The following is a 25,432-nucleotide window of genomic DNA, read 5'->3' as shown; positions in this document are numbered from 1 at the left end:
TAAATTTTCTCTTTTACTTATTTGTAAAATTTTGTTTAATTCATTTATATCTTTTAAATGTTATCAGTACGTTGAGAATACAGACAAAGGAGGTCATACATTAAATAAGCTGCAAGAGATAATAAAAGTATTTGCGGTTTCTTTTGTAAATCTTTTTTCGTTTTAGTATGTTTATCATTCGTTATAAAAATATTCCGCAACTGGAATTAAATTTTTCCAGCTGACTACAACCTGGCAGTCTTCAAGTCTGATGTAAACTAGTTCTTGATAAATGATAACTTTCTCGTAAAAAAAAAAATATTTAAAATTTTTGAAGTTTGTCCACCTAACATCTAGGTTTCTTTCAAAACCTGAAGCACTCTCATTTTCTCTATTTTTTTAATAACCGACAAACTATTATTTCTGTGATAGGAGAATAATTTTTGTAAAAGAAAAATGAAAACAAACTCGAGTTCATAAAAAAATATAAACCTTATAATTTTCCTTTTTCAAAATTTTATTTTCCTTTTGTGTTTCGAGGTCTTAAAGATGAAAATTTCGGACTCGTATATTTTTTTAGGAGCTTATTCGGTGTTTCTGCAATTACCGACTCGCGATTTCTACGATTTATATAGACATGTTGCATGGCGTTTTGTTTATCTCATTGGGGATTTCGCCTATGTGGGAAATTGATGTCTCGTGGAACCAGAGGAAAAATCTTGGCAGGAGATAAGTATCATCCTGGGTTACTACTGACGTTGAAGTTTCTTTCCATTTTTTAAAAATTTTATTTCTGTGCGATCTTCAATCTACAAGATCCTGAATATGACCTTAAACTATATCCGATGATGAGGCCTAGCTCCCGGAGTGGTAGTATCTGTTAGGGCCCCATGGTTAAATAGAAACCAACTTGAAAAAAATATATATTCTATTAAAAGTTTTTCTTAAAAATAACTGGATTCTACATTAAATAACCTGAAAATGGTTGATATGGGGTAAAACAAACAACCCATCAATCAATCCATCAATCTACAAATAAATACAATTGTTTTTTAAATGTAATACAATTTTGCTTACTAATATAAATAAACGTATGGCTTTTCGTGTTTAGAAGAAGAAATAGATAAAAAGGGGGAGGACGTAACTAATAGCGAATGCATCTTCACCCATCAATATCCGCCTGACTGTGTAACAATTCTAAAACGTTGTTGTCTCTCTCTATATCTATCTATCTGATCCTCATCTCTCTCGTCTCTCTCCTTCCCTGTCTCTGTCTCTCTTCTATCGTAGTAAGGCAAATACCCTCACATTAAGTACACTCAGATAATTATATTATTCACAAATCATGATTACTAAACCTGGATCCGCTGTATAAAATTGCCTATAACTCTAATATACACCCCTGATCAAAACTTGAAGACAACTTGAAAATCTTTAAAAGGAAACCCTTTTTAAAGATAGATTTAAAACCCTCTCCACATAAGATTACCAAGGCTATATTCTAAAAGCTTATATAAAAAGCTACATTCCAAACATTTAATTCCGAAATTGACATTTTTATAAAACCAGGCTTTTTACACTTGATCAAAATTATAAGATCAAGGGTAAAATTTTAGTTCAGTTACCGATTAACAATAACTGCGTAAAGGTGTTAACATGCCTAAAGTTAACAAACTTACCGAAGTTGAGCGTGCTCGATTTCTAGATTTCCATAAGCAAGTTTTGTCACCACGAGCCATTGCAGCTAAGGTAAATTGCAGTAAAACTATGCTTTGCAACTTTCTAATGAACGGTGAGAATTATGGAAAAGCAAAATCCACTGGTACCCCCCCCCACACTTCCTGCATTAAGTAGGAGAATAAGACGCATTTTGTGAAAAACAGTACTTTCTTCTAGTCAAATTAAGGTAGTCGCAGACGCTGATTACAGTCCAGTAATCATCAGACAATACTTACGACAAAAAGACAAAAATAAAAAGCATAAACAAATTCCTCGGCTACTTCCACATCAGAACGTGGACCGCTTTAGGTTTCGTCGTGAATACCAAACATGGGACATTGAGAAATGGGAGAAAGTTCTGTTTTCTGATGAAAAAACATTCAATCTTGGTCCTGGTGGCTTCCAACAATATTGACATAACGAAAACTGCCTCCTGGATTTTTTTCCACACGTCATAGTGATGGAAGATTCCTAATGGTATGCGGCGCCTTTTCTTACAGAGGGACCCTGGAGCTTCATCGGCTGATTATGTTAGAATGCTACGAAAAGCATCGTTTTTGTGAGGCTGTGTAGTTATTTCAACAGGATAATGCTGCAATCCACGCTGCACGAAGAATCCTGACCGTTCTGCAAGAAAATGGGATCCATTTCTTGGAACATCCTTCATACTCACCAGATTTGAACCAAGTGGAAACTGTTTGAGGATAGATGACATCCACCACAACTTAACGGCAGCGCTTATTTCTAGCATATCCTAAAGAATTTTTCATTAATTAAAACCAGTAGAAATAGAGTCATTAAATTTTGTTGTTGAAGGTTTTCGTACACTTTTCGTACAATTTCGTAGAATTTCATCTCCTTGTCATGTAAGTTTTGATCAAGTGTAAAATGCCTCATTTTATAAAAATGTAAATTTTTGAATTAAATGTTTGGAATGTAGTGTTCACGTTGTGATCTTGGTAACCTTAATTAGGAGGAATTTAAAATCTATACGTAAAAAAGGTTTCTTTTTAAAGATTTTCAAGTGTTCTTACATTTTTGATCAGGAAATGTATTCCCCGAGTTTAGCACTGCCCTTATCTTTTTTTTCATAGACATCATCTTCGAGATAACCCCACAAATAAAATTCTCAGCAGTTAAGATCGGGTGAGTATAAAAGCCTTCAAGTGTCATCCTCCTACAGATGAGACGAGCACCAAAGTGTCCCAGCTCATCACTGTACGGCCGTAAAACAAAGACTGCCGGACATCTATAAGTTAAAGTTTGTGGACAGATAAGGAATGGTCTGGATATTATGGGTAATAGATATAGCTTGACTACAAAAAGGATTATGAATTTTATTTACGATCCCATGGGCGGCGTTTTATTTTTTGAAGAAAGAATAACTTTACATATAAGATTACTAAAAAAAGAAAAACTATGATTATATGATAAGCATACAACGTGCCTGTTTACATATGTTTAGCCGTGAAAAGCACATTTTTAACTGATGGAGTATACACCTGGATCGATGCAATTACTTCTACAGATGTCCAGATGTCCAGATGTCCAGAAGAATTTTAAGTTGTAAAATGTATGTCAAAACTGATGCTTAAAATACAAAGATTGAACAATGTAGGGTTGCATTATTAGAGGCATAATGCTTAAGGTTATAGTTCTTTCCAACTTGTCGAACTTTATGTTTTGGGGGAGCGATCAGTTTTTCGCCCCTTTGTCTTCCAAATACTCACTCTTAAAATCTATATTATTATATATATATATCTATAAATGTGAGAATATGTGTATGGGGGCACTTCTCAACATATATACTAAACGATTGATTTATCTACAGACTTGAAATATAGTATATAGATTATTCATACATGTGAAAAACGTTTTAATCGGTTTTAATCCAGAAAAAAAGAGACCGCTAAGGGTTCAAAATTCAAACAGTGATACTTGGGGGTTATTGTATTTTTTTTAATCTATTATTTATCAATTATGAGATTTTGATTTTGCTTTTTTAGGAGGTAAGCTATGCTGGGTTAGGTAATAAGAAACCAAATATTATTTTTAATATGTAAATTGATCAAGGACATTTTTTTACATTAGAAAGATATATTAGCCTTTTGTTTGTTTGTTTGAAAACAATTCGAATTTGCAACGAAAAATATAAAAAAAATCGTAAATAAATTTTGGACACGAAAACGTAATTGTTTTCTAAGCAAGTTCTAGTTTTAATCAGGTACACTTTGGGGAAAATATTTTTTAAAAATATGTAGGTGCTCCTAAACAATCGGCATCCTCCTTACAAGTTTTTCATTTTTAATCTACTTTCAAATATTTCTGAGGATTATTTAGCACTAAGCTACCAGTTTATTAAAAAATTGAAAAAAAAATCAATATTTAAAGATTTGGAAGGGGGTTCAGTTTCACATACAACGTTCTAGTAAATCGATCCTCCATTTTCATAACCCAAATTTGACGTTGATTTCTTTAGTCTCCCCACCCCACTATTATTACTATTGCGTTTTCCTTTTTTTGTGTGACTTTTCACTTTGAAAAAAGTTTGGTCACTTCATCCCGTCATTATTTTTCATATATTTATTTTGGACTTTTTACAAGGTGTTTTTGCATTTAACGACTCCCGCTAGTTTTTTTTTTTAATTTTTAAATAATACTAGTCTACCTGTTGCTCCTTAAAATGTAAGATGAAAAATGCTCAAAATAAAAAAAAGTGATTTCGAGATTATATTGTCTTTTATTGTTTTACAAAAACATTTTTATATGGTGACTGAAAAAATAAAACTAAGAAAACCTCCAGAGCACTACTGCAAGCACCACTTAAAATTAAGTCGGTCCTCCTTAAATCGCTACTAAAATCAACTTTCTAATTTCCCCCTCCTTGAAAAAGAAATATTTTTTAAGCAAGGCCTGAAAAAAATAAATCGTAAGAATCAACGGGAGCACTAATAAAAACAGTAAAAATGGTTACAAATATGATTATAGTGATATATTGTATATTTATATTTAAATCAGCTGTTTTTTTTAATTCAACGGCGTGTAATTACATTTACTAGTAAGGAAAATAAGTAAAAATAGAAAATATTTTTCACATTGTGTATGCTTTTATTAGCAACAGTTGCCTTTAATATCGGAATTAAGACAGGGCGGCCATGAAATAAGTAAGCACACGATTTTTTTGAAACCTGAATCAAAAACCGGATGGACGGTTTTAACTGATCTGAGTATATATATAGTGGATGAAACGCAGAATATTCAGTGTAGCTTGATCGACATATATATTTTATAAATTACTAACTAGATCTACCTACGTATTGAGCACTTTTGAAGTAAATACTTAAAGTTTACGCATAAATCTATACTTTCGTATATCTGGTTTATGTGAGTAAACGAAGTAGTTATATATATATATATATATATATATATATATATATATATATATATATATATATATATATATATATATAAATTTCTCGCATATTAATCTCATCAGGCACACACACATGCGTTACCGGAAGAATAGAATCATGATTGGGCGTGCCTTAAAAATAGGGCTTGGATGAACCTTAAATGATAGTGGAAGATACCGTTTGTTATGACAGGTGTTCCCGGGATGGGATACCGCCCAAATTCAGACACTTGCAGGCAGAAGCAAAACATGTGTTATTCTCAAGAATTATCGAGGAAGAGGCGAAGAGGAGAGAATACAAAAAAAGTGGCTAAAATAAGATAATAAAAAGACAGAATGGAATCTTTAAAACAAACCGTATGATTCTTTACCATACTGTACGGCTTTGCTTGATATTTTATTTATAAGCATATTCTCATTAAGATGGGAAGTACTAATATGATTAGGATCCAGGTTTCGAAGAGCCATTTTTAGTGCGGAGTAATTTCTACATGGTATTACAATCGAGAAAACAACGCAGAGAAGGAACTCCAAAAGCAAAGAACCAAAGAAAGAAACAGTTCGAATAGAAAGTTGTCTGGCATCTGATCACCTCATATAATGAAAAGTTAAGATTCGGCTGTTAATCGGGTTTGTCGGAAGTATACGCCTTGATGAGCTCCAAATAGGATAAGTTCATCAAGTTTTAAGTTCGACTAATAAATTATCTAAGTAGCAGGTTCCTCTCTTCATATCTATATTTTCTCGCATTTTGGTTTCTCGTTTCAATGTTTTCTGTTGTATTCGCGTTGGTGCTACTTCTTGTATAATAATCAGATTTTTTGTATTATTGTTATTATATTTCTCTTTTTTGTTTTCTTCTTCTTCTTCGTCGTCGTCTTCTTCTTCTTCTTCTTCTTCTTCTTATTATTATTATTATTGGCTCACAAGGAGCTTTCACACAGGTTTTAAGAGATCTTTCCCTGAAAAAAAGCCTGTGGTATTCACTGGAAGCTGAGTGACCACAAGTCTCTCCAGGTTTCCAGTACTCTCCACCTCTTTCGATAACATTTGCAAATAAATGTGCATTATCGCAACAGCTGCTTGCCATTGATTTCTCGTTGGCAGCAGCTATTGATCTTTGCTAGGATTTGAGTGGCAATAAGCCTTCCCAAGATCCCAGTTCTCTTCGCACTTATTCGGTTGAGGCCTGGTCACTTCGTCGGTCTTTCCTTCCTCCTTCACTCTACTAGATTATTAGGTCTTGCTCTTTTATTGGGATGATGATGATGATGATGATATGGCGATGGGGGTAGGGTTGGGTTAGAGAACGTATAGATATGCGGTTTCAGTGTACTTGGTTCCATGTAGTGTTTCACGTTTTTCCTTTGCAGCATTTTATCGGGCCCGCACTTATTGCTCCTGTGTGTTAGTTTCCACATTCAAGGGTTTTTCTTAATATTTCAGCTGTTTTTATGATTGTTGTTCGTGGTGTTTTTCCAGTCATTCATTTGATTCCAATTTCTCCGATTCTTTTTAAAAAGTTTTTCAAGATTGTTCCTAATGCTCCTACTATTATAGATATTATTTTGATTTTCTTAATCTTCCATATCCCTTTCAGCCTTCTGGCTAATTATTATAACTATTATTATTATTGACTAAATGTTTTCAAACAAGTCATTATCAGTAATCACTCACTAGCAGTAACCAGTAATGTTTATGGAGTGATAATATTTCAACTTAGGTATCCATCAATCTTTCCAACATTTTTTTATGAGCGTTGCGAATTATTTTGCGTTATTACAACATCCGTTTCCCATTGATTTGTATTTAAGAAAATGTCATATCTATATAATTACCTATATGTCTCTCCAAAGTTCTAGTAATCTAGCATCCTTCCGGTGTAGGTGTGTGTGATGTTATCTCTCATCAGTTTTTTTTCCGTTCACCTTGACCTTTTACAATAATTTTGTTTGGTATCAAACGAAGACGATGCAACCGCATATATGTGCGTACATGTATTAAAAAAAATACCCTTTCTATTTGTCTGTGTCTAGTAAGAGTTAGTTTGTGATTAAAGTTGTGTCCGCGTTCAAGGACTTTTCTCAATGTTTCAACTGCTTTCATTATGTCTTTGTATTATAATGTGTCAATCTTCCTTCTGATTTTAATTTCGACAATTTTCATTCTGTTTCCCCATCAGATGTATATTCGAGCTCACTGTCTTATAGAATCGTTTGGCTGACTAACATAAGGGTAAAACAAAAATTAAAAAAAAACAAAAAAAAACGCGGTTACGATTTGAAAATTGTATTCAGTTTCCTTTCATCAGAAGAATCGCGGTCATTAGCGTCCCACATTTAGAATCTGTTGGCGACTGAATGGCGCCTAAAGTTTATAAATACACTATCCGAGATCTGGCTACACACGCATTCAATAAAGCATTTGTTTCCGAATATTGCTTGAGTTTAAAGTCAGGTGAACATAGTCTGTTAGTATACCTCAACCATTTCACCTAAATTTATTGAAGTCAACATGGCCGCCTTCAATTATAATATTGCATTTAAGTCAATATTGCATCTGATTATTGCGATTTTTAAAAATTCTTTTAAAAAAAAAGATCAAAATTTGATAAATTATTGCAAATTGTATAGTTTTACATAATAAACATGTTATAGGATCAAGTTTTCAAATTCAACACCCACACACATACATATTGTTTTAACAAAATCAAGAAATCAAAGAATGGATTGATAGCAACAAAATGTGTATTTCATCGTTCGTTACAATTGTTTCAAGACCATTCGGAAAAATTCCAACCCTATATCGTTCGAAAATTTTCACAAGAACAGCTTCTCATCAAACGTTTTCAAAAAAACACTATATGGAGTCCATTTCCCTTTTAAGGAAAGATATGAGAAAATATTTTACCTGCGTCTCTTCCTTCCAAGGTTATATATGTGTGTGTGTGTGTATCTATATATATATTTAGCTTTAGAATTTATTTAAATGTAATTTCTTTGCATCTTTACAAACATTATTTACGCAATCTGCAAAATAATACTGCAAATGCTGATTAAACACCTACATTTATAAATATATATGTACACACAGACACAAGCAAACACACAGACATACACACACACAAACACACACATACACACACAAACAAGCACACACATACAAACACACACACAAACACACACATACAAACACGCACACACACATACAAACACACACACATACACACACAAACACACACATATATGCATAACATTTTAACATGTTAATAACGGGCAAATGTTATATCCCGTTAACTTAAGCTCTTTATGGCAAATTGATAGTTTATTATTATTAATCATTTTTACATTAAAACTAATCCCTGTGAATCCATATTATTTCCTGAACAAATCCCATAATACTTAAATGCTAATCCCTATAAATTCCTAAATGTGCTTTGATTAGGTCACTGCACCTTATAACAAATGTCAATATTTTTTTACACAGATTGGCACGGTAGTATCCGAGAGAAAGTGGAACGGGCAGACAAACGGACAGGCTAAAAGAAATAAAATATAGATATATTTAATAAGTAGCTTGAGGGACGGCTACTATACAGCGGTACATGATGGAGTATGTAAGTATCTCCACTGGACCATGTGTAAAAAATTAAAAATCCAGTATAGCAGCAAGTCCTAGGACCACCAACCTGAAAGAACAGTGGGGAATGACTTATATACCATACATTACGACCATGTAATCCCTACAGCCACCTACCGTGAAAATGCTGCTGTCAAACCTGACATAGTTATATGGAATAAGTTAGAAAGAGTTGCAACCTTGGTTGAAGTGAGTGCCCCTAATGATAGAGGTCTGAACAGAGCTGAAAGAGAGAAACAGACAAAATATCAAGGTCTCATGCATGATATGAAAAGAAACTGGAATATTAGGGTGACATCAAGATACTAGTTATTATAGATGTCACAGGGCTTATAAAGAAGAACCTGAAGTCCTATTTAACTAATATTTCTGGTGAACAAAATGCAAAAGAGATTCAGACAATTGCACTTAAGGGAACAGCGAGGATAGTAAAAAAAGCCTTCGGTTTATTTCAATAAAAAGCGGGGCAATGTTTGCAGCTGGTTTGGCTGCCCCATACCCAGCATTATAATTTTTAAAGGAAGAAAATTTTAAAAAAAGTATTAAAAATTGCTAAACAGGACGGTTTTCCACCATTTTCACATTCACTTACAAAAATTTAAATAAAGCGATAATGTTACCAAACCTTATGGTTAAAATCCTTTCGATTGTAATCAAACTCAATTATTATTATTATTATTATTATTATTATTATTATTATTATTATTTTATTTTAGAAAATCCGTAAAATTTTCAGTTTAAGCAAAAGTATTCTGAAAAAGAAGTTGAAGTTAATGGAATCTTGCTTTATTGGAAACTAGCATGGGTGCCCGGCGTTGCTAGGGTGTTTGGAGGTGTATGTTGAGGAAAAAAAATTAAAAAGCGGTCAATTTAAAAAAAAAAACTTTGACCCCTATTATGCCCCCCTTAAAATTTATTCTTTTGGGCTCATATCAAGTTATTAAGTTAGATTCAGGTCCAAGGAACCTATATTTAAAATTTCAAGTGTGTAGACCCAAAATTGTCGTAGGAGTTTGGTAGTGTTCTCAAATGTCAAACTGTTGAACTTTGACTCCTTAATCGCCAAATTTCTGGCCAAAAACCAATCACATCGATTTTCCCAAATCTCAGTACACTATCTATCAAATTTCGAGTCTGTAAACTAAAAATTGACAGAGTTATTGCGTAGTGAAATATACACAAACACACGCACACACAGACATACACTTTCACTTTTATACATATAAATAGATGTATGCAAATCGGGGAAAAAATTGAATATTCAAATGAGAAATTATTCCCGGAAAACCATTTCACATATTAAAAGAATAACTGAAATTTGTTAACTATCAATTCTTGTCTAGTATCTATTGTTAACGAAGGTATCTCAATATTCCCAACATGTGTGACTTTGTAATTGCGCGGAAGTAAGGAAGAGGCACTTCATGGAGAAATAAGTAAATGGGGATGTTATGGGGGAGGCACCTTACTAAATACATTATAGAAAGGTAAATTAATAGACATTATAGAGCGTAAGTTAACAGGGAGATTATAGAGAAGTGAACAGTACATTGTAGGGGGTTAAGTTTATAGGCACATTGTATGACTTGCATAGATTATTTTAAGCTATGAAAACTTACCTGAATTTACTTGAGCAGCGCCGGATATTTACGTTACAGCACATAGCAGCGATTTAAAATTCTATGACAACGTTAGAATAATGACTGATATGTGGACTCAGAGAAATATTTGATTGAAAAATTAAAGGATATGATAATATCGTCATAGATTCCTTAAGCAAAATACTCCTTTAAGAATGTCCCAAGTTAATTGTATAATGCAAGCCACATGGTTCAAATTGAGAAACACTAGTACTCATATGTATATGTATTTTTCGTGTTTATTTTAAACATCTTGCTCTTTACAAAATAATCTAATTGTTTTCTCTTTTCTTTTTTCAGAGTGGAATATTGAAGAAAACAGCGCGTTAAACCCAGCAACTAACCCAAGCGATTTTACTATGGGAGTTCAGTATCATTCTCGTCTAACACTTCTCAGAGTGGTTTTCAACAGTGTCTGAGTGGTCGCTGAAACAAGCCATTGACAATCCGACAATGGAATCGAACACAGAAGTTGAGAACACATCCGAAATGTCCGAATTGGAATCTACGGAAGATGGTGTACGCTTGTCCGATGTTCGTCCAGAATGTCTGTCCTCGGAGCCACCTGTCTCACCATCCCCCTCGCCGCCACCATCCCAGCGTCAGTCTCCGTCGATTGCAAACGTGGTTCCCCCGTCCTCTTTTCCCTCGGATCTTACAGCAGTTTGGGACACTTCGGTCGACGCCACCTGTTTTCATCAGGATACACCTTCTTCCAGCATGGTGGGTAACTTGAATAATTTGAACATCAAGTCTCCACTATCCTTACCAGACTCTCCTCTATCGGAGAGCTCCTTAACGAACGAGTTAGGCTCTACGACAATAAGTGCCGCTGTTGGTGCTGATGTGCCCTCGACGGGAAGCAATAATGCTTTCGCGGCGCTAAATTCGGATTTTGTTAAGAGGACCTCTGCACAGAACCCGGACAGAATCTCTACCGAAACTGCTGGATCCATGGAGTTGCATGGTGGCGTTGGTATGGTGACGTCCGCGGATCTTACAGCAGCCACAATCGACCCACATAGTTCAGAGGAAGAGTTAGAATGTATAAATCGTGAAAATAGCCTTCCAGAGAAGTGGAAAAAATCGCAGGCCTGTGGTGGCGACGGTGGCGGCGGAGGTAGTGGAGGGGAAGAAGGAAGTGGGGTTGGTGAAGGAATTGGTGGGGTTCAAGGAGATGGGGAAACGGACGGGTGCGTAGACGAGAGTGGCAGTAGCAGTGGCCACCTAGCACACCAGCATCACCAACCACACCACCACCATCCTCACCGACCACATGTATCTCCGCTCCTTAACCCCCAGCCCCATCACCATCACAATCACCACAGTCAACACCAACACCATCTTCATTCTTATCACAAACACCAACAAAATCACAACAATAACAACAACAGCTACGGCGGCAATAGTCGGTCTTGCCGCAGGTGCGCGGAGGACCCGGCTTCACCTGTCATCGGAGAAACAGCTTTGCCCTCACTGTCACACAACAACAGCATTCTCATTAGCAACAATGCTCTCTGCAATAACAACAACAATAATATCATGTGCAACAACAACAATACTAACAATAATAACAACAGCAACATTAACAACGCGAATACTAACAACGTCATTGGTGCTGGGGCCGTCTCCGCGCCGAATCTCAATAGTATTACCGATCCAAATGCTGTCGGTTGCCAAGCATTTGCTAACAACATCAACGTCAACAGCGCCTGCTGTGTTCCCGGCAACTTGGCTGACAGTGCCGGGTCATCAGATGAGGAAGTAAAGGAGTTCATGCTGGATCCGAAACCGGTACTCCTCGGTTCAGGACCACCGGCCGGCATCCACAAGGTGATGCGGACTACGGCCACAAACTTTCTCCTTCCCAATGAACCGTCTTTTAGCCTTTGTGCAATTTCGCCCCGCAAGAGGCACCGCCTCAATTCAGCTTCCGACTCTTCATTGGACCTGGAAAATATGGCTGTGATCCAGAGACCCTGCCTCGATTTCGAAAAAATGCAGGTAAGTGTTATACTAGAGAAATACCCGTCCCAGTACGGGTAAAATTCATTCCGCAGACAGTTTTCTCTCCTTTCACGATGATTAAAATCAAGATACCAGGAGCTTCCGAAAGTAATGCCTCCTATTTTTAATTCGCCCAATACAGATTGCATTGTGATTATGACTGAAATTATGTCCTGAAAATTGAATACCTCTCTTGCAGATATGGACGGTGTGAGACACTAAGAAAGCAACCCTTATAATGAACGTACGTCAAAAGCAGATATCCCCCATAGAATTTCTGGTAAAAATGAATAAGAATAGCGGTGACTATGTAGAAAAATAAATTCTAGAGCAAATAAAGATCGCTCGTTTTAATGTTACCACTCCTTTCTTCGGGGCCCTTTAACATTTTGAGTCCAAAAAATTGGAAGCATTACTTTTGAAACAGTAATGATACTAAAACGCATGTCTACAATTCTTATTCTAATTTTGATTTGAAACCATTTCATTATTTGTATTCTAAAAAATGTCTAAAAATTAGGACTTTAGCTTAAGAAATCTTAATAAGCAAATTGAAATTTAGAAAATCTAGTTCTATCTAGTGTATTGTGAAGATATCCTCATTCCACGCATTCCTATGATTCCACCAGATACGTCATTTAAATTTGGGAGATTACAATCCCCAATTGGATTGTTGTTTGCAATCGTCATCAACGAAGCTCAAAGACAATCTTTACAACTGTGTGGCTTACATCTACACACTGACTGTTTTTCACATGGATAATTTATGCTGCTTGTTCAAGAGTCGGCAAACCAAAAAATCTGTATATCTGCTCAGCAAATCGAACAACTAAAAAATGTGTATCCGCAAGTACTGAGAAATAATATAAGAAACATGAATTTTCTCATTTTGGGTTTTTTTTCCATTTAACCAAATTGAGCCACAGCAATGCGGGGGAGGGTACAGCTAGTATATATATATATATATATATATATATATATATATATATATATATAAAGAACTGCAAATTTCAATTTTCCATTCTAATGAAGTTTACAAACGCAATAAAACGTTTCACTCTAATATTTTCTTTCTTCTAACAGCAATAGTATACAATTCTCTTCCTTTTTCTTAATTAATAGACTATTAATGTGCAGAAATTAAAATGTAATGCGATCAGATACCTCGTTGTTCAGATTCCTACATAAATAATATGGTAGACCCTTACGTTAAGTTCCTTCGTTTGGAATAAATAAGATTTTGTTATATATATATATATATATATATATATATATATATATATATATATATATATATATTAGTCTCGGAGTTCCTTTAAAACATTTAAAACTATTAAAAAAAAAAGTTGTGCTTCCATGGAACATTATTTTGTCAGTAATCAATTAATCTCCCGTATCGCTGAATAGTTTTACTTACACAGTCAAACAATAGAACCAATATTCTTAAATGGGTCATTAGTTGTTTAACACGAAACCCCGTTTCTGGGATTTAATATATATATATATATATATATATATATATATATATGTGTGTGTGTGTGTGTTGTACTCTATAATCCCTGCAACAAGTATAAAAATATACGTATGTATATATGCACACACACACGCACACATATATGAGAGAGAGAGAGAGAGAGAGAGACAGGGTGATGTGACTATACGTATGTACATTGATAGAACTTTATATGGACTCTGATAAATATGAATAGACAATGGACGAACCGTCCCTAATAGATACGAGTCGCCGAAGAAAGACAAAGATTTAAACAGAATGAACAAGAAATAGATTGGAAGAAATCTCATTATCTCCACTCGTCTTTATAGCAATCAATTACCCTTATCGTTTTCAACGTTCTTCCTATGTCAGCCCGCGCGTTGCTTTCCCTTTAATTGAAGGTCCGCTTCTATAGAGTAGCCTGCATTTATACTGAATCAATGGAGACTGACAGGTTCAGATAGATTGCAGTTACAACCAGAAATAGGCCTCGGCGACCGCTCTCCCGGTCTGGAGAGTATCGGGGTTGAAGAACTAACGAAGAGAAGAAATGAGGCGAGGTTACCTCGCGAAACATTCTTCGCCATCTAATCAGGATGTGATTAGTTGAGGCGATCATGCGCAGTCGTATACGCGTAACCTTCGACACCGTTCAGGCGCATGCGTCCATGTACAGCCATTGACCCACAGCAGTGATCAAGCAAGCTGATACTTATGAATGAATGACTAGATTAATGAATTTGACCGTCTCTAGGTGCCCTACTGAACTCAGGATCCACATTAACTATTTGACAATCTGGGTGCGCGTTTTAATTATCACACTGATAAAGCTATTGTTCTGTTAAGAAGCATTGTTTTATTGAAATCTATGAAAAAATGGAAACCATTAAAATGCAGTTTTTTAATTAGTTTTAATCATTTTTTTTCAGGTGTAACATAACACCTTCAGCTATATTAAGAATTATTGCATTATCTTAAATTCTATTTTACTTTCAAAATTTAAAATGATAATTTAACAACTGATAGCTGCTTATATACTAGTATATCACGAACAATAGCAATAATATGTAACCCTAAATTTTCAATTTGTACAGTAAAATATATATTAAAAATTTGGTTGAATTTAACAGACATATTCAAATTTAACCACCCCTATTCTAGGTAAATCAAAGGCAATTAATAACCCCTGTTCTTCGCTGGCATGAACAATCCCACCGATTTTTCCTCAACAGAACAAATGGCGAGTACGTGAACTTTCGGTTTCCTTCACTTTTCCATTCAGCTCTCATTTTTCATGAGTGATGTTTCTGATAAAAGGGGAAATTGTAGTCACCTGCTGGAACAGTGTAGTATGAGCAGTGCGGGAACTTACTTAAAAAATTCCTTTTCTATTCTTGTTGCCATATCGCTTGTAAAGGAGGTGGAGGTAAGCTTGAATAAATTTATCCATATGATAGTGCAAGGAACCAAACTTGGAGTAAACTATCCAACAAGTAGGTATAAAAATATAAAGGCTGATGTATTGGTATTTGATGAATGGAGTCTAGATCATGCACTCCATTTTCGTGGAACCTCTCGATGCCATTTAATCGGGAACTGCTACGATTTTGCTTTCTTCAATGCTTTACAAAAATGTTTTTATTACTCTTCCGCTCTATGTTCTACTGAAATCACCTCTGCTAACTTGTTTTTGAAATCTTCCAATCACAACACTATATAAGGCAACACCAAAACAAAGCATAAGCGTAGAATTTTACTATCTAATCTCCTGGGTTGAAATCTATTACATGATATCAAAGCTATTGCTGTTTCTATGCGAAAAATAATTGACCCGCCAGTTTCTACTAATAACCGAATATTCAAGTATGACCTTTAAACTCGACCCCCTAAATCGTCATGACAATAGAGTTTGTACCTACATGAAAAACACTTTTCTATGTTGTAGAGGTATTTCCCACAGATACCTGAAAATCCTCTCTATATATTTTTGTACTGTACTCACCATAAAATCACTTTTTGTATTTGTTCTCTATAGTACTCTCACCAAATGGTTTACTGTAATTAAACAAATCTCTGACAAAAATTGACAAGATTCTGTCCGCGCAAATTTGTGCTAGCATCCACGTCTACGGTTACTTAAATATTCAGTATTGAATGGCTAGTTTACCTGAATACGGCTGATAATGAAAAGCATTTTTCACAAATGTTTCCGTCTTCAGAAATGTTTAACACAAGTACATTAATGGAATGTGCTCTGATTAACTGCCAGAACTTATGCCCTCTCGACGTACAACAATATCCAAATCTTTTTACTGTCGAGGTCCCTATATATGGGAAAGGCTTCTATTCTTATGCCTATTTACTATGCCTCCCCACGGGACAGAGTTAGACACCAGGGTCGTTTTTTAACGTGGAGAAAAGGTACAAAAATAAGAATTGTCTCAGTCGTGAAGGATTTCTCCTCCACCGAAAGAGAACAAGAAATAGAAGTGCTGCATCTGAAGAACAGATGGTATTTATTTGCTCCCCCACCGAGCAAATTAGGCACAAGGCCAATTTTTAATGTGAGGAGTGAAGGGAGGGGGAAGGGAAAAAGGGGACCAGCTCCCGAGAGGTGGGAAATGGGAGCTGGTTAAAGGTCAGGCATGTGGGGCTGCCCCCACATCTGGTCTTTGCTAGTCATAGCTAGTCATAGCTAGTCATAGCTTGCAGTATCTGCCGGAACAGATACTACACTTTGATCTTGTCCCGAAGGCCAAGAATTCACTTAAGTATCTTCTGCTTTCCTGTCTCTGATTGGTTGTTTTTGTTTTACGGCATATCAACCCTTTTCAGGTTATTTAATGCCGAATCCAAAGATTTTGAAGTAAAATTTTTTAATAGAATATATTTGTTGTTTTCAAGTCGGATTCTATTTAACCCATAGATGGGACCCTAACAGGTACTACCACTCCGGGTCAGAGTGGACCTGGGAACAATGGTAATTAAAGGGCGGCTCCACACTCCCCAAATCCCGCAAGCTGGGGCCTCACCACTGGATATAGTTTAAGGTCATATCCAGGGCCTTTCCTGTCTCTACGCTGAATTTAAATGTAATGTTAAGAGTCATCTTGATGCGCAACACCCAAGACTCACCTGAAAAATATGATCCCGATTAGTAGAACTTTACGTTTCAAGTTACAATATGTCTTGTTTGAGGGGAAAACAGTAAAAAAAAATACCCCCAGCACTTGTACCCCCTCTTCATAAATACCCCCGACAAACCCGACAAGCAGCAAAATCCCACCCCTTCACAGTTGAGATCCCTAGATGTAAGAGAACCTTCTACTCCAGTAGTTTCTCCCCAGAACCGCTAGACTTTGGATTTCGCTTCCAGATTCCTGCTTCCCCAACTGTACTGACATGCAGAAGTTCCAGTGTAACGTGAACCGTCATCTTACTGCTCAACTCCCCACCTAGTACCCCTGTAGCCTGTGTCCCTACTAGTAGCCGCCTACATCAAAGTGGCAATGTTCCTTGTTTGGGGTGAAAATGTAATAATAATAATAATAAAAAAGATTGTTGACAAGCTTAATCGTACACTTGATGTTGGCGGACATCTTCCTAGTCTTTTCAATCTTCTGACGTATTGTTCTAAACTGTGCTCATTCACTGCTCTATATCCCCAATCACTTAGTTGCATCAATTAATATCTAAACAATGTACAATAAGATCTTAAAAACTTTTTGATACTTAATGGCTGGCTGATACAGCCTAAGATTTTTTTTTTTGTCAGAAATTCCTCTTTACGGTAGAACCCCGTGATATGTTGGCCCAAGGATACGTTTTTTTCAGGTTACGATATGAAATACGATGTTCTTCCAATCTCTTGTTACGGCATTTAGCCCGCCTTATGGTGTTACTTATAATATTATTTGATTATATACATGTGTATTATATACTGTAATACATTTTGTGACTGATTTTTAATACCGTATCCCGGGTGTCTACTGTATTTATGTTTGAAAAGTATATGTCATGAATATCATCCGATTTAGCTGATTGTTTTGGAAGCTTAAAATATTTTCAAATAAATTTAATCGGAAACAAATTTGTCAGTCAAAGTACACCCCGCAAGGTCCCGCCGTCATTGTTCACTGAAACACTATTTTAATTTCTTTCGACGAAATAGATGTTCTGAAACCTAAGCGGCCTTTATAACTGCCCGCAAACAGTTACAGGAAAACAGCGAGAGAATCGTGTGTTTAATCCGGTAAATATAAAGAAGCTGTGCAGATGCATGGTTCCCAAGAGTTTTGACAATAACAAATAAGGTCTTGAACACATGTTTGACCTACATTACAACCATCATTAATAGACCAGAAATGATTTCTTCAGCATCCGATTATCCAAAATTTTTGCATAGTACTTCGCATAAAATTTCGCCGTTTGCGATCAGGACTATCCAAAACACGAGGATTTCCGACTATGATTGAAAACACTCTGAGCGACATAGACACATCTGTCTCGGATGTTTGCCAAACAAAATACTTTATAAGTAGAAACCTGAACTAGCTTCGGTTATTATGACGTTGATCAATCGTTGCTTAAAAGAAACATGTTTCCCATCACCTTTGAACATTTTGTCAGTCGGCACAGTATTTAAAATACTTGAAATTGGTCTTCTGCGTCTCAGTACAGACCAATGTGCTTCATGGATAGCTTGCTTGAATCTATGATAAATAACTTCGGCATTTGCTAATTACATCATCAGAAACATACTGTTTAGTGACAAGCAGTCTAAATCTCGTTTTGTACGATCAACAGAAGAAGGGGTAAATACTGATTTATAATTCAGATTTGAAATGGAAAAACTAACATCAAATCCGTTGCCAATATCGCTGGAAAAGTTGGATCATTCTCACACCTGACGCAATTACGTCAATAGATAGCCTAACGTTGCTACATCTTAGGAGGCGCTGTTCAACGCACCTTTCTTGCCTTGGTAGAGTTCAAATTCAACTTTGACATCTAGTAGTGCATACTCTCTACTTTCCCACGTAGCCACATTCTCACAGAAAAAAGATTACTAATCTTTTTTCTGCTCTATTGTTATTTTTTGGTAGGTGATCGACTGAACTCCAATCTATGATCTATCGTTTAGCTACAACTGTCAATATTTTTTTCTCTCTCTGTGTGCATAAAAGTAAACAAAACTTTCATAAGCGAAGTTTCTTTCGCAGGACTATTCGTCTGTGGAAGACAATGCTACTGAGCTACATCCCAACTGACTACAACATATCTGTTTTCAAGTTCAGTGTAAACCATCTGTTCAGTTTCAGCAATGGTTAATAATAACCATGCTGTTGTACCATCGTCCACTTGAAATTCGTCCAAAGGCCGTTGGGTCTTGATAAGTAATGACTGATTAACATATAAAGAAAAAAAAAAGCACAATATGGCGGATAAAATATATGCGTGGACCACAATTCCTTCATAGGAAAACATAATTGTTTTTTTTGTTGTTTTTTTTTTTAATTTTCTCAGTTAATCTTCATAAAAGTTTCTCAAATAAAAATTGCATGAAAATAAAAAGACGATTAGCTCCAACTTTCGAAAAATAAAACATTGTTTTGTCACATAGAGATTTAAATGTCCTGAATGGTATTTTGTACCAAATATTTGAATTTGTATTTCTCGTTTACTCAGGGATATTTAAAAAAATATTCCTGCTAATAGAAAAAAAAATAACTGGTAATCCCACGAAAAGACATTAAATTCTCCTTAATTGGCAAAAATATCAAATTTACAAGCGCACACAAATCACATGTGTGCACCGTTTAGTTGAAACGAATTTAATGACATTAAATTGGCATAATTTTTGCAGAGAGGCGCCGCTGTTTTAAAATATACAGACTGATATTCTTAAATGGTCATCTTTCTGGAATTTATCAGTCCCCACTCTGTTTCATGTTTTTTCTCTTAGCAAACGAGGAGAATTTCATTATTTTGGGATATTAAAATATACGATACATAAAACACGCTTTGTTATTTTATATATGAAGCAATTACGTTAGCATTAGAACACCTGACCATTTCGGAATATCATGTGCTGTATGCTGAAGGGATCTCTATCATTCTTATCATTGCTTTCACTTGTTCTTGCTATATATATCTCGACAAAATCACTATTCAATTATGAATGTAGTATTGTTGTCGCATCTGTGTTGTCGCATCTGTGTTGGTGCATCTACCTATCTTAGACGGGCGTTCAAAAAAGAATCTCTCGACTAATAGGTCCTGTACTATCAACCAAGCTCCATGTTGCATCACTGTACTTGATTTACAATTCCATCCATTCATAGCCTTAAGACCCTGGAGGAGCATAGGCCATCTACAACTTTGTAGATGGTTTTGTAATGAGTAGTTCTTCTTTACTCGATATGAGGATGCTGGCCCCCACATCCAACCTTCCCAAAATGTACGGCACGTTCACGTTAACACACAGATTCTTTCCGGATCACCGAAGTCGAGCAATGTTGAGCCTGCCCAGTACCAGATGGGTGACCATTTGGCAAGGCTAGGCGCTGTATGTGTGGCACAATGACGTAGACCCTTTTGAAGCATGCACCCCATACGCGGAGGACATAGTAGTTTGGTGTGCATGCAATGGGTCGACTAAATATGCTTCCTACTTGTTAACTGTTAAATAAATTATATATTTTTATAGAAACGCATTTGTTCGCTATTTTTGTACAAGTGTTCGATTTCAGCCTGCGGGTCCTCTCATGAATGCGACGACAAAAAGCTGTCTGTAACGACGCAATGACCACACAAGAAACGACCCATGCCAGACAGTTATGGCCGACGACATATCGACCCGTTTTAGTTGATGTTTCCAGCATGTGCTTATCGTTAGATATCGTTGGATATCGTTTATTCCCCGGTGAGCTGGTTGCGTTCACAAGACGTTCTTCAACCAAGTAACCCTTACAGGGAAGCGATAGTATCATATATGTACCTTCTGCAAAGGTTGATTTACAATTGCTTTAATGGCATTTCCTCTGGCAAACTTAGAGCACTTTTGTCCTTTGATGTTAATAGTCTAGACTTACTCGACAAACAACAAAATCCGACGCCTTTATTCTTAAAATTTAGGTGTAATGCAAACAGACGTACTGCTTCTGAACTCACTATATATTTCCTGTAAACATGGTCCTAAACAGTAATCCCATACGTCCAAGTGGCAATATGCCGTGTTTGGGATGAACAGGCGTAAAAAAATGAAACTGAATATATTAATCTTAATTGATGGTAAGATTATTATTGCTTGCAGATCTCACACAAATAAAAATGATTACTGCTTTAAATGCATTATCTCAAATTAGTGTAATGAAAGTTCATGATATAATACAATTCGAACCCGTACGGCAAATTTTCCTCTTCAACGAATATTAGACAATTCACGCAATCGGATATAATTAAAAGGAACTGGTTTGTTTGCCCTGTTTATTGGTCAATACAATTATCAGATAAACGGAGTATTATTTGCTTGTTATTGCTTGCTTAGAGCAGACTAACAAGAAACATGAGAAAGCCATATTGATGGCGGTAATTCTCTTTTTTAACTCATTTGGACCGTTTTCAAGAATGACTGCCAAAATATCATTGATGTCGTCATGCATAGTTTAAGGTGCGTCATCACGTCTCAACGATAAGTCTCGGTCTGTCTGTTATCTACCTTTCACACTTCACTTTTATTACTAACTAACAGCACTATCCGGCGTTACCCGGGGTAAAAGTGTCACATATTTTCATGAACACTTCTATCTCTCACTCTTTCACTTCAGTTTTTTTTCCACTCGCTCTCCATTCATTTTTCCTTTTCTTCTCACCCAGCCCACTCCTCTTTCTTAACATAGACATACACACTTTTATAGACTTATCGAGGAATTCATCGGTGAAGGGAATGAACTCCTCGATTACTTCATTTTAGTTAGTAAATAATCTGGCAGGAAAATTACGCTTTAACTTCCGTGCATTAGTTGAAGAACCAAAAAAATAATAGAATAATATTTTCTAAATTTGAGATAATATTCGTCCAGAACAACACAAAAAAAAAAAACCAAATTTGTGAATATAGGTTTTCCGATTTGGAGTTTTAGCTGAATATGCAATCTTGCAAACATACGCACGGGCAACTTCACTTTATATTACAGATGGACATTTCGAAGATCTCTATCAGAAGCCCGTACTATCCAATTACTTTCATTACTGAACTGTTTTATTACCTTTTTCATGCTCATCATCATCACATCGTATTCATTCGCCAACATCCCAAGTGAAATATATTTTATAGCACTAACTGGATTCGAACTTGGGACAGCATGGTCGTCAGTCCGTGTTGTTTATCACTAGACAAATATCACCTCCCTTTTTCATGCTCAATTCAGTTTACATTATTTCAGCACAATGTACTCTATTTAGATGCTCAATTCAGAGAGATAGTTTAGTACCCCTGTTATGTTATCAGAATATATATATATATATATATACATATATATATATATATATATATATATATATATATATATATATATATATATATATATATACTAGCAGTTGAGCCCAGCTGTGCTCGGGCCCTGTGTAGTGTTCATAACTTACCCTACGAGGGAATACATTTTATGTAAGATTTCAAAAGTTTAGACTAAAATTTGTCTGAGATATTTCGTAGAGACCGCAGAGGTATTATTTTTACTTTGATCCTAATTTTGACACCTTAGCATTATCTATTTTAGTCTCAAATCACTATACAAAGTTTTACCCATGTCCAAGTTACCTACATTAAAAATTTCAAGTGTTTAGACCCAAAATTGGCGGAGGAATATGGTAGAATCTGCAAAGGTAACCTCTTTTATCTTTGACCTTTGGGCATCGAAATTTTTACCCCAAAACTGATTAAAATTATTGCCGACTGTTTGAATACCCGTTATGTATAAATTTCAAATTTTAGACCTTAAATTGGCTGAGTAGTTTGCTAGACACCGCAAAGGTCAAATTTTTTTAACTTTGACTTCTTGGCAGCTCAAATTTTCGACCCAAACCGATTAAAAAGCTTGCCCTATTTGTGAATACTCTTTATGTAAAATTTTCAAAGATTTATGCCATAAATTGGCCGAGTTATTCGTTAGAAAGCGCAGAAGTAAACATTTTTAAAACTTTGATCCCAATTTTGACCTCTAAACATTTATTTGTTGGGGCTTAAATCAAATAAAAAAGTTTGATCCATGTCGAAGTAACGTACATTTAAAATTTCAAATGTTTAGACCAAAAATTGGTGAAGGAGTTTGGTAGCGCTTTCAAAGGTCAAATCGTTGAAGTTTTTTTTTATCTGTCCATCAGGTTGGAATATTTTCCATAATTTTCATCATATATATATATATATATATATATATATATTCGTTTCCATCACACTGATATATATATATATATATATATTCGTTTCCATCACACTGATATATATATATATATATATATATATATATATATATATTCGTTTCCATCACACTGATATATATATATATATGTATATATATATGTATGTATATATATATATATGTATGTATATATATATATATATATATATATATATATATATATATATATATATATATATATATATATAGCGAAATTCGTAATCGAGACCCTGTGGTAAGAAGCCTAAACTTCTATCACTGGACCACCTGACGCGACTATTTTGGATATATCTTTATTTATGTAGATGTTATTTATTTGTTTTTTTTTTGTTTTTGCAATACGTTGAGATTGTCCAGTGGTAGAAGTTTAGGTTCAGCGTATCTGATGTGTCGTAGATGACGAAACACGTGTCAATGGATAATTATATTTTTAAAACAATATATATGCCACTCCCCATTTGGGGGCATCAAATTGGTTAAAGGAAACATTATTCCTAACTCCCATTTAGGTTAAAATGCACTTTCGTATAATTAGTTAACTCAAAAGCTATCGCAAAAACAAATAAATAACATATATATATATATATATATATATATATATATATATATATATATATATACTAGCAGAAGTACCGGTCGTTGACTGGGTTCAAAAACAGCCTACAGAAAATGGACTGTGATTGATGAAAGTATGATAGGTAATGAAACGGAGAGGGTTGTAAAGAGATAGGTTTTGATACTCAAAAATTTTACCCTAAGCAAAATATGATGAAAGTAAAGATAATTTTCGCGAAAATATATTTTTTTTTATCAACTTTGTTTCTATTCGTAGCCATGAGTGACCAACAAAATAATGTTTCCTTACAAAGAGAAAATGTTATAATATAATAATATAAATATACAAGAAATAAATGTTACCATTGTCAATAAAAGTTACTTTTATGGTAGAAAAGTTCATTGGTTTGTATTTTAAAGTAGTTTGTAAAAAATATTTTTTTTTAATTCACGAACCGGTTTAAAAAAAAATCAAAATGGCAACGACTTTGAAATGGAGAGCCCCGTTTTCAATTTGAAGGTGGGCACCTGAGCATTCTGTGTTAACAATTTAAGAGAGTTCCGTAAACGTAAGGAATATTTATAAACATATTTTAATGTTTTCCGTATATATGTATGTATATATGTATAAATTTCAAATGTTTAAACCTTACATTGGCTGAGTAGTTAGCTAGACACCGCAAATATCAAATCTTTTGAACTTTGACTTCCTGGCAGCTCAAATTTTCCACCCTAATACAAAAAATCGATCACTGCTCGACATTCAACAAGCTCCATTTCACACTTGACTCAGTTCAAACACCTGTAAAACAGAAACCACAATTAGTTCAGAGCTGTAATTTGCCACATAACCCGTAGAGATATAAATCATTGCACCTTCAAAATTTCAGTTAGATCAGACAATTGGAAGTTGGTCAGGGGCATTACTTATTGCCCGCCCCTCGTATATATTTTAAAAATAATACATATGTCGCTCCCCATTTGGGGGTACCAAACTGGTCAAAGGGAAAATTATTCCTAGCTTCTATATAAATAATTGAATTCATTCAATAAGTATCGCTAACAAAAACAAACACACACACATACATACACACACACACATATACATATATATATATATATATATATAAATTATTAGTTTATACACTCATAGTGCTCAATAGCAGTGACGGTAAATGGAAGCTTTACAAACAGAATAAGCAGCTGATCTGCAACGATTATTTAACTTCAATTAACATTTAATCATCGATGTCAACTATATATATTGATTATGTTTGAAAGTAGAAAACAATCGCTTTGATGTTGTTTGAAAGTATCAGTTTCGATTTTTAAGCTATACGCCTTGTCTAGATCGAACCGCATTTAGTGGTTATTCGATTTAGACCTATATATTCAATTCCCTCTGACCCACTTTCTTTTACAATAACCAGGTACTTCTTGAAAAAAACAAAACAATTTTTTTTCCGTTGAAACTGATTAATTTTTTCTTGCGGAAACGGTTGTGTTTCGGATGATCGTCAAATCAATG

The 25,432-nt window shown here is 35.0% G+C and overlaps 1 protein-coding gene across 2 annotated transcripts in view; it reads left to right on the top strand.

Annotated features, from left to right (window-relative positions):
- Positions 1-25,432, top strand: part of LOC145293947 (uncharacterized) — a 191,349-nt gene that overhangs the window by 141,984 nt on the left and 23,933 nt on the right. For both annotated transcript variants that reach the window (XM_080140810.1, XM_080140809.1), the window contains exon 2: positions 10,690-12,393. In XM_080140810.1, coding sequence (XP_079996936.1) covers positions 10,843-12,393 — 1,551 coding nt within the window. In that variant the 5' untranslated portion in view covers positions 10,690-10,842. The remainder of the gene's footprint in view (positions 1-10,689; positions 12,394-25,432) is intronic.

Source organism: Euprymna scolopes, chromosome 15, assembly GCF_053919585.1.
Source record: "Euprymna scolopes isolate OS-2025 chromosome 15, ASM5391958v1, whole genome shotgun sequence".
Lineage (NCBI taxonomy): Eukaryota > Metazoa > Mollusca > Cephalopoda > Sepiida > Sepiolidae > Euprymna > Euprymna scolopes.
This window is presented reverse-complemented; position numbering and strand designations above follow the sequence as displayed.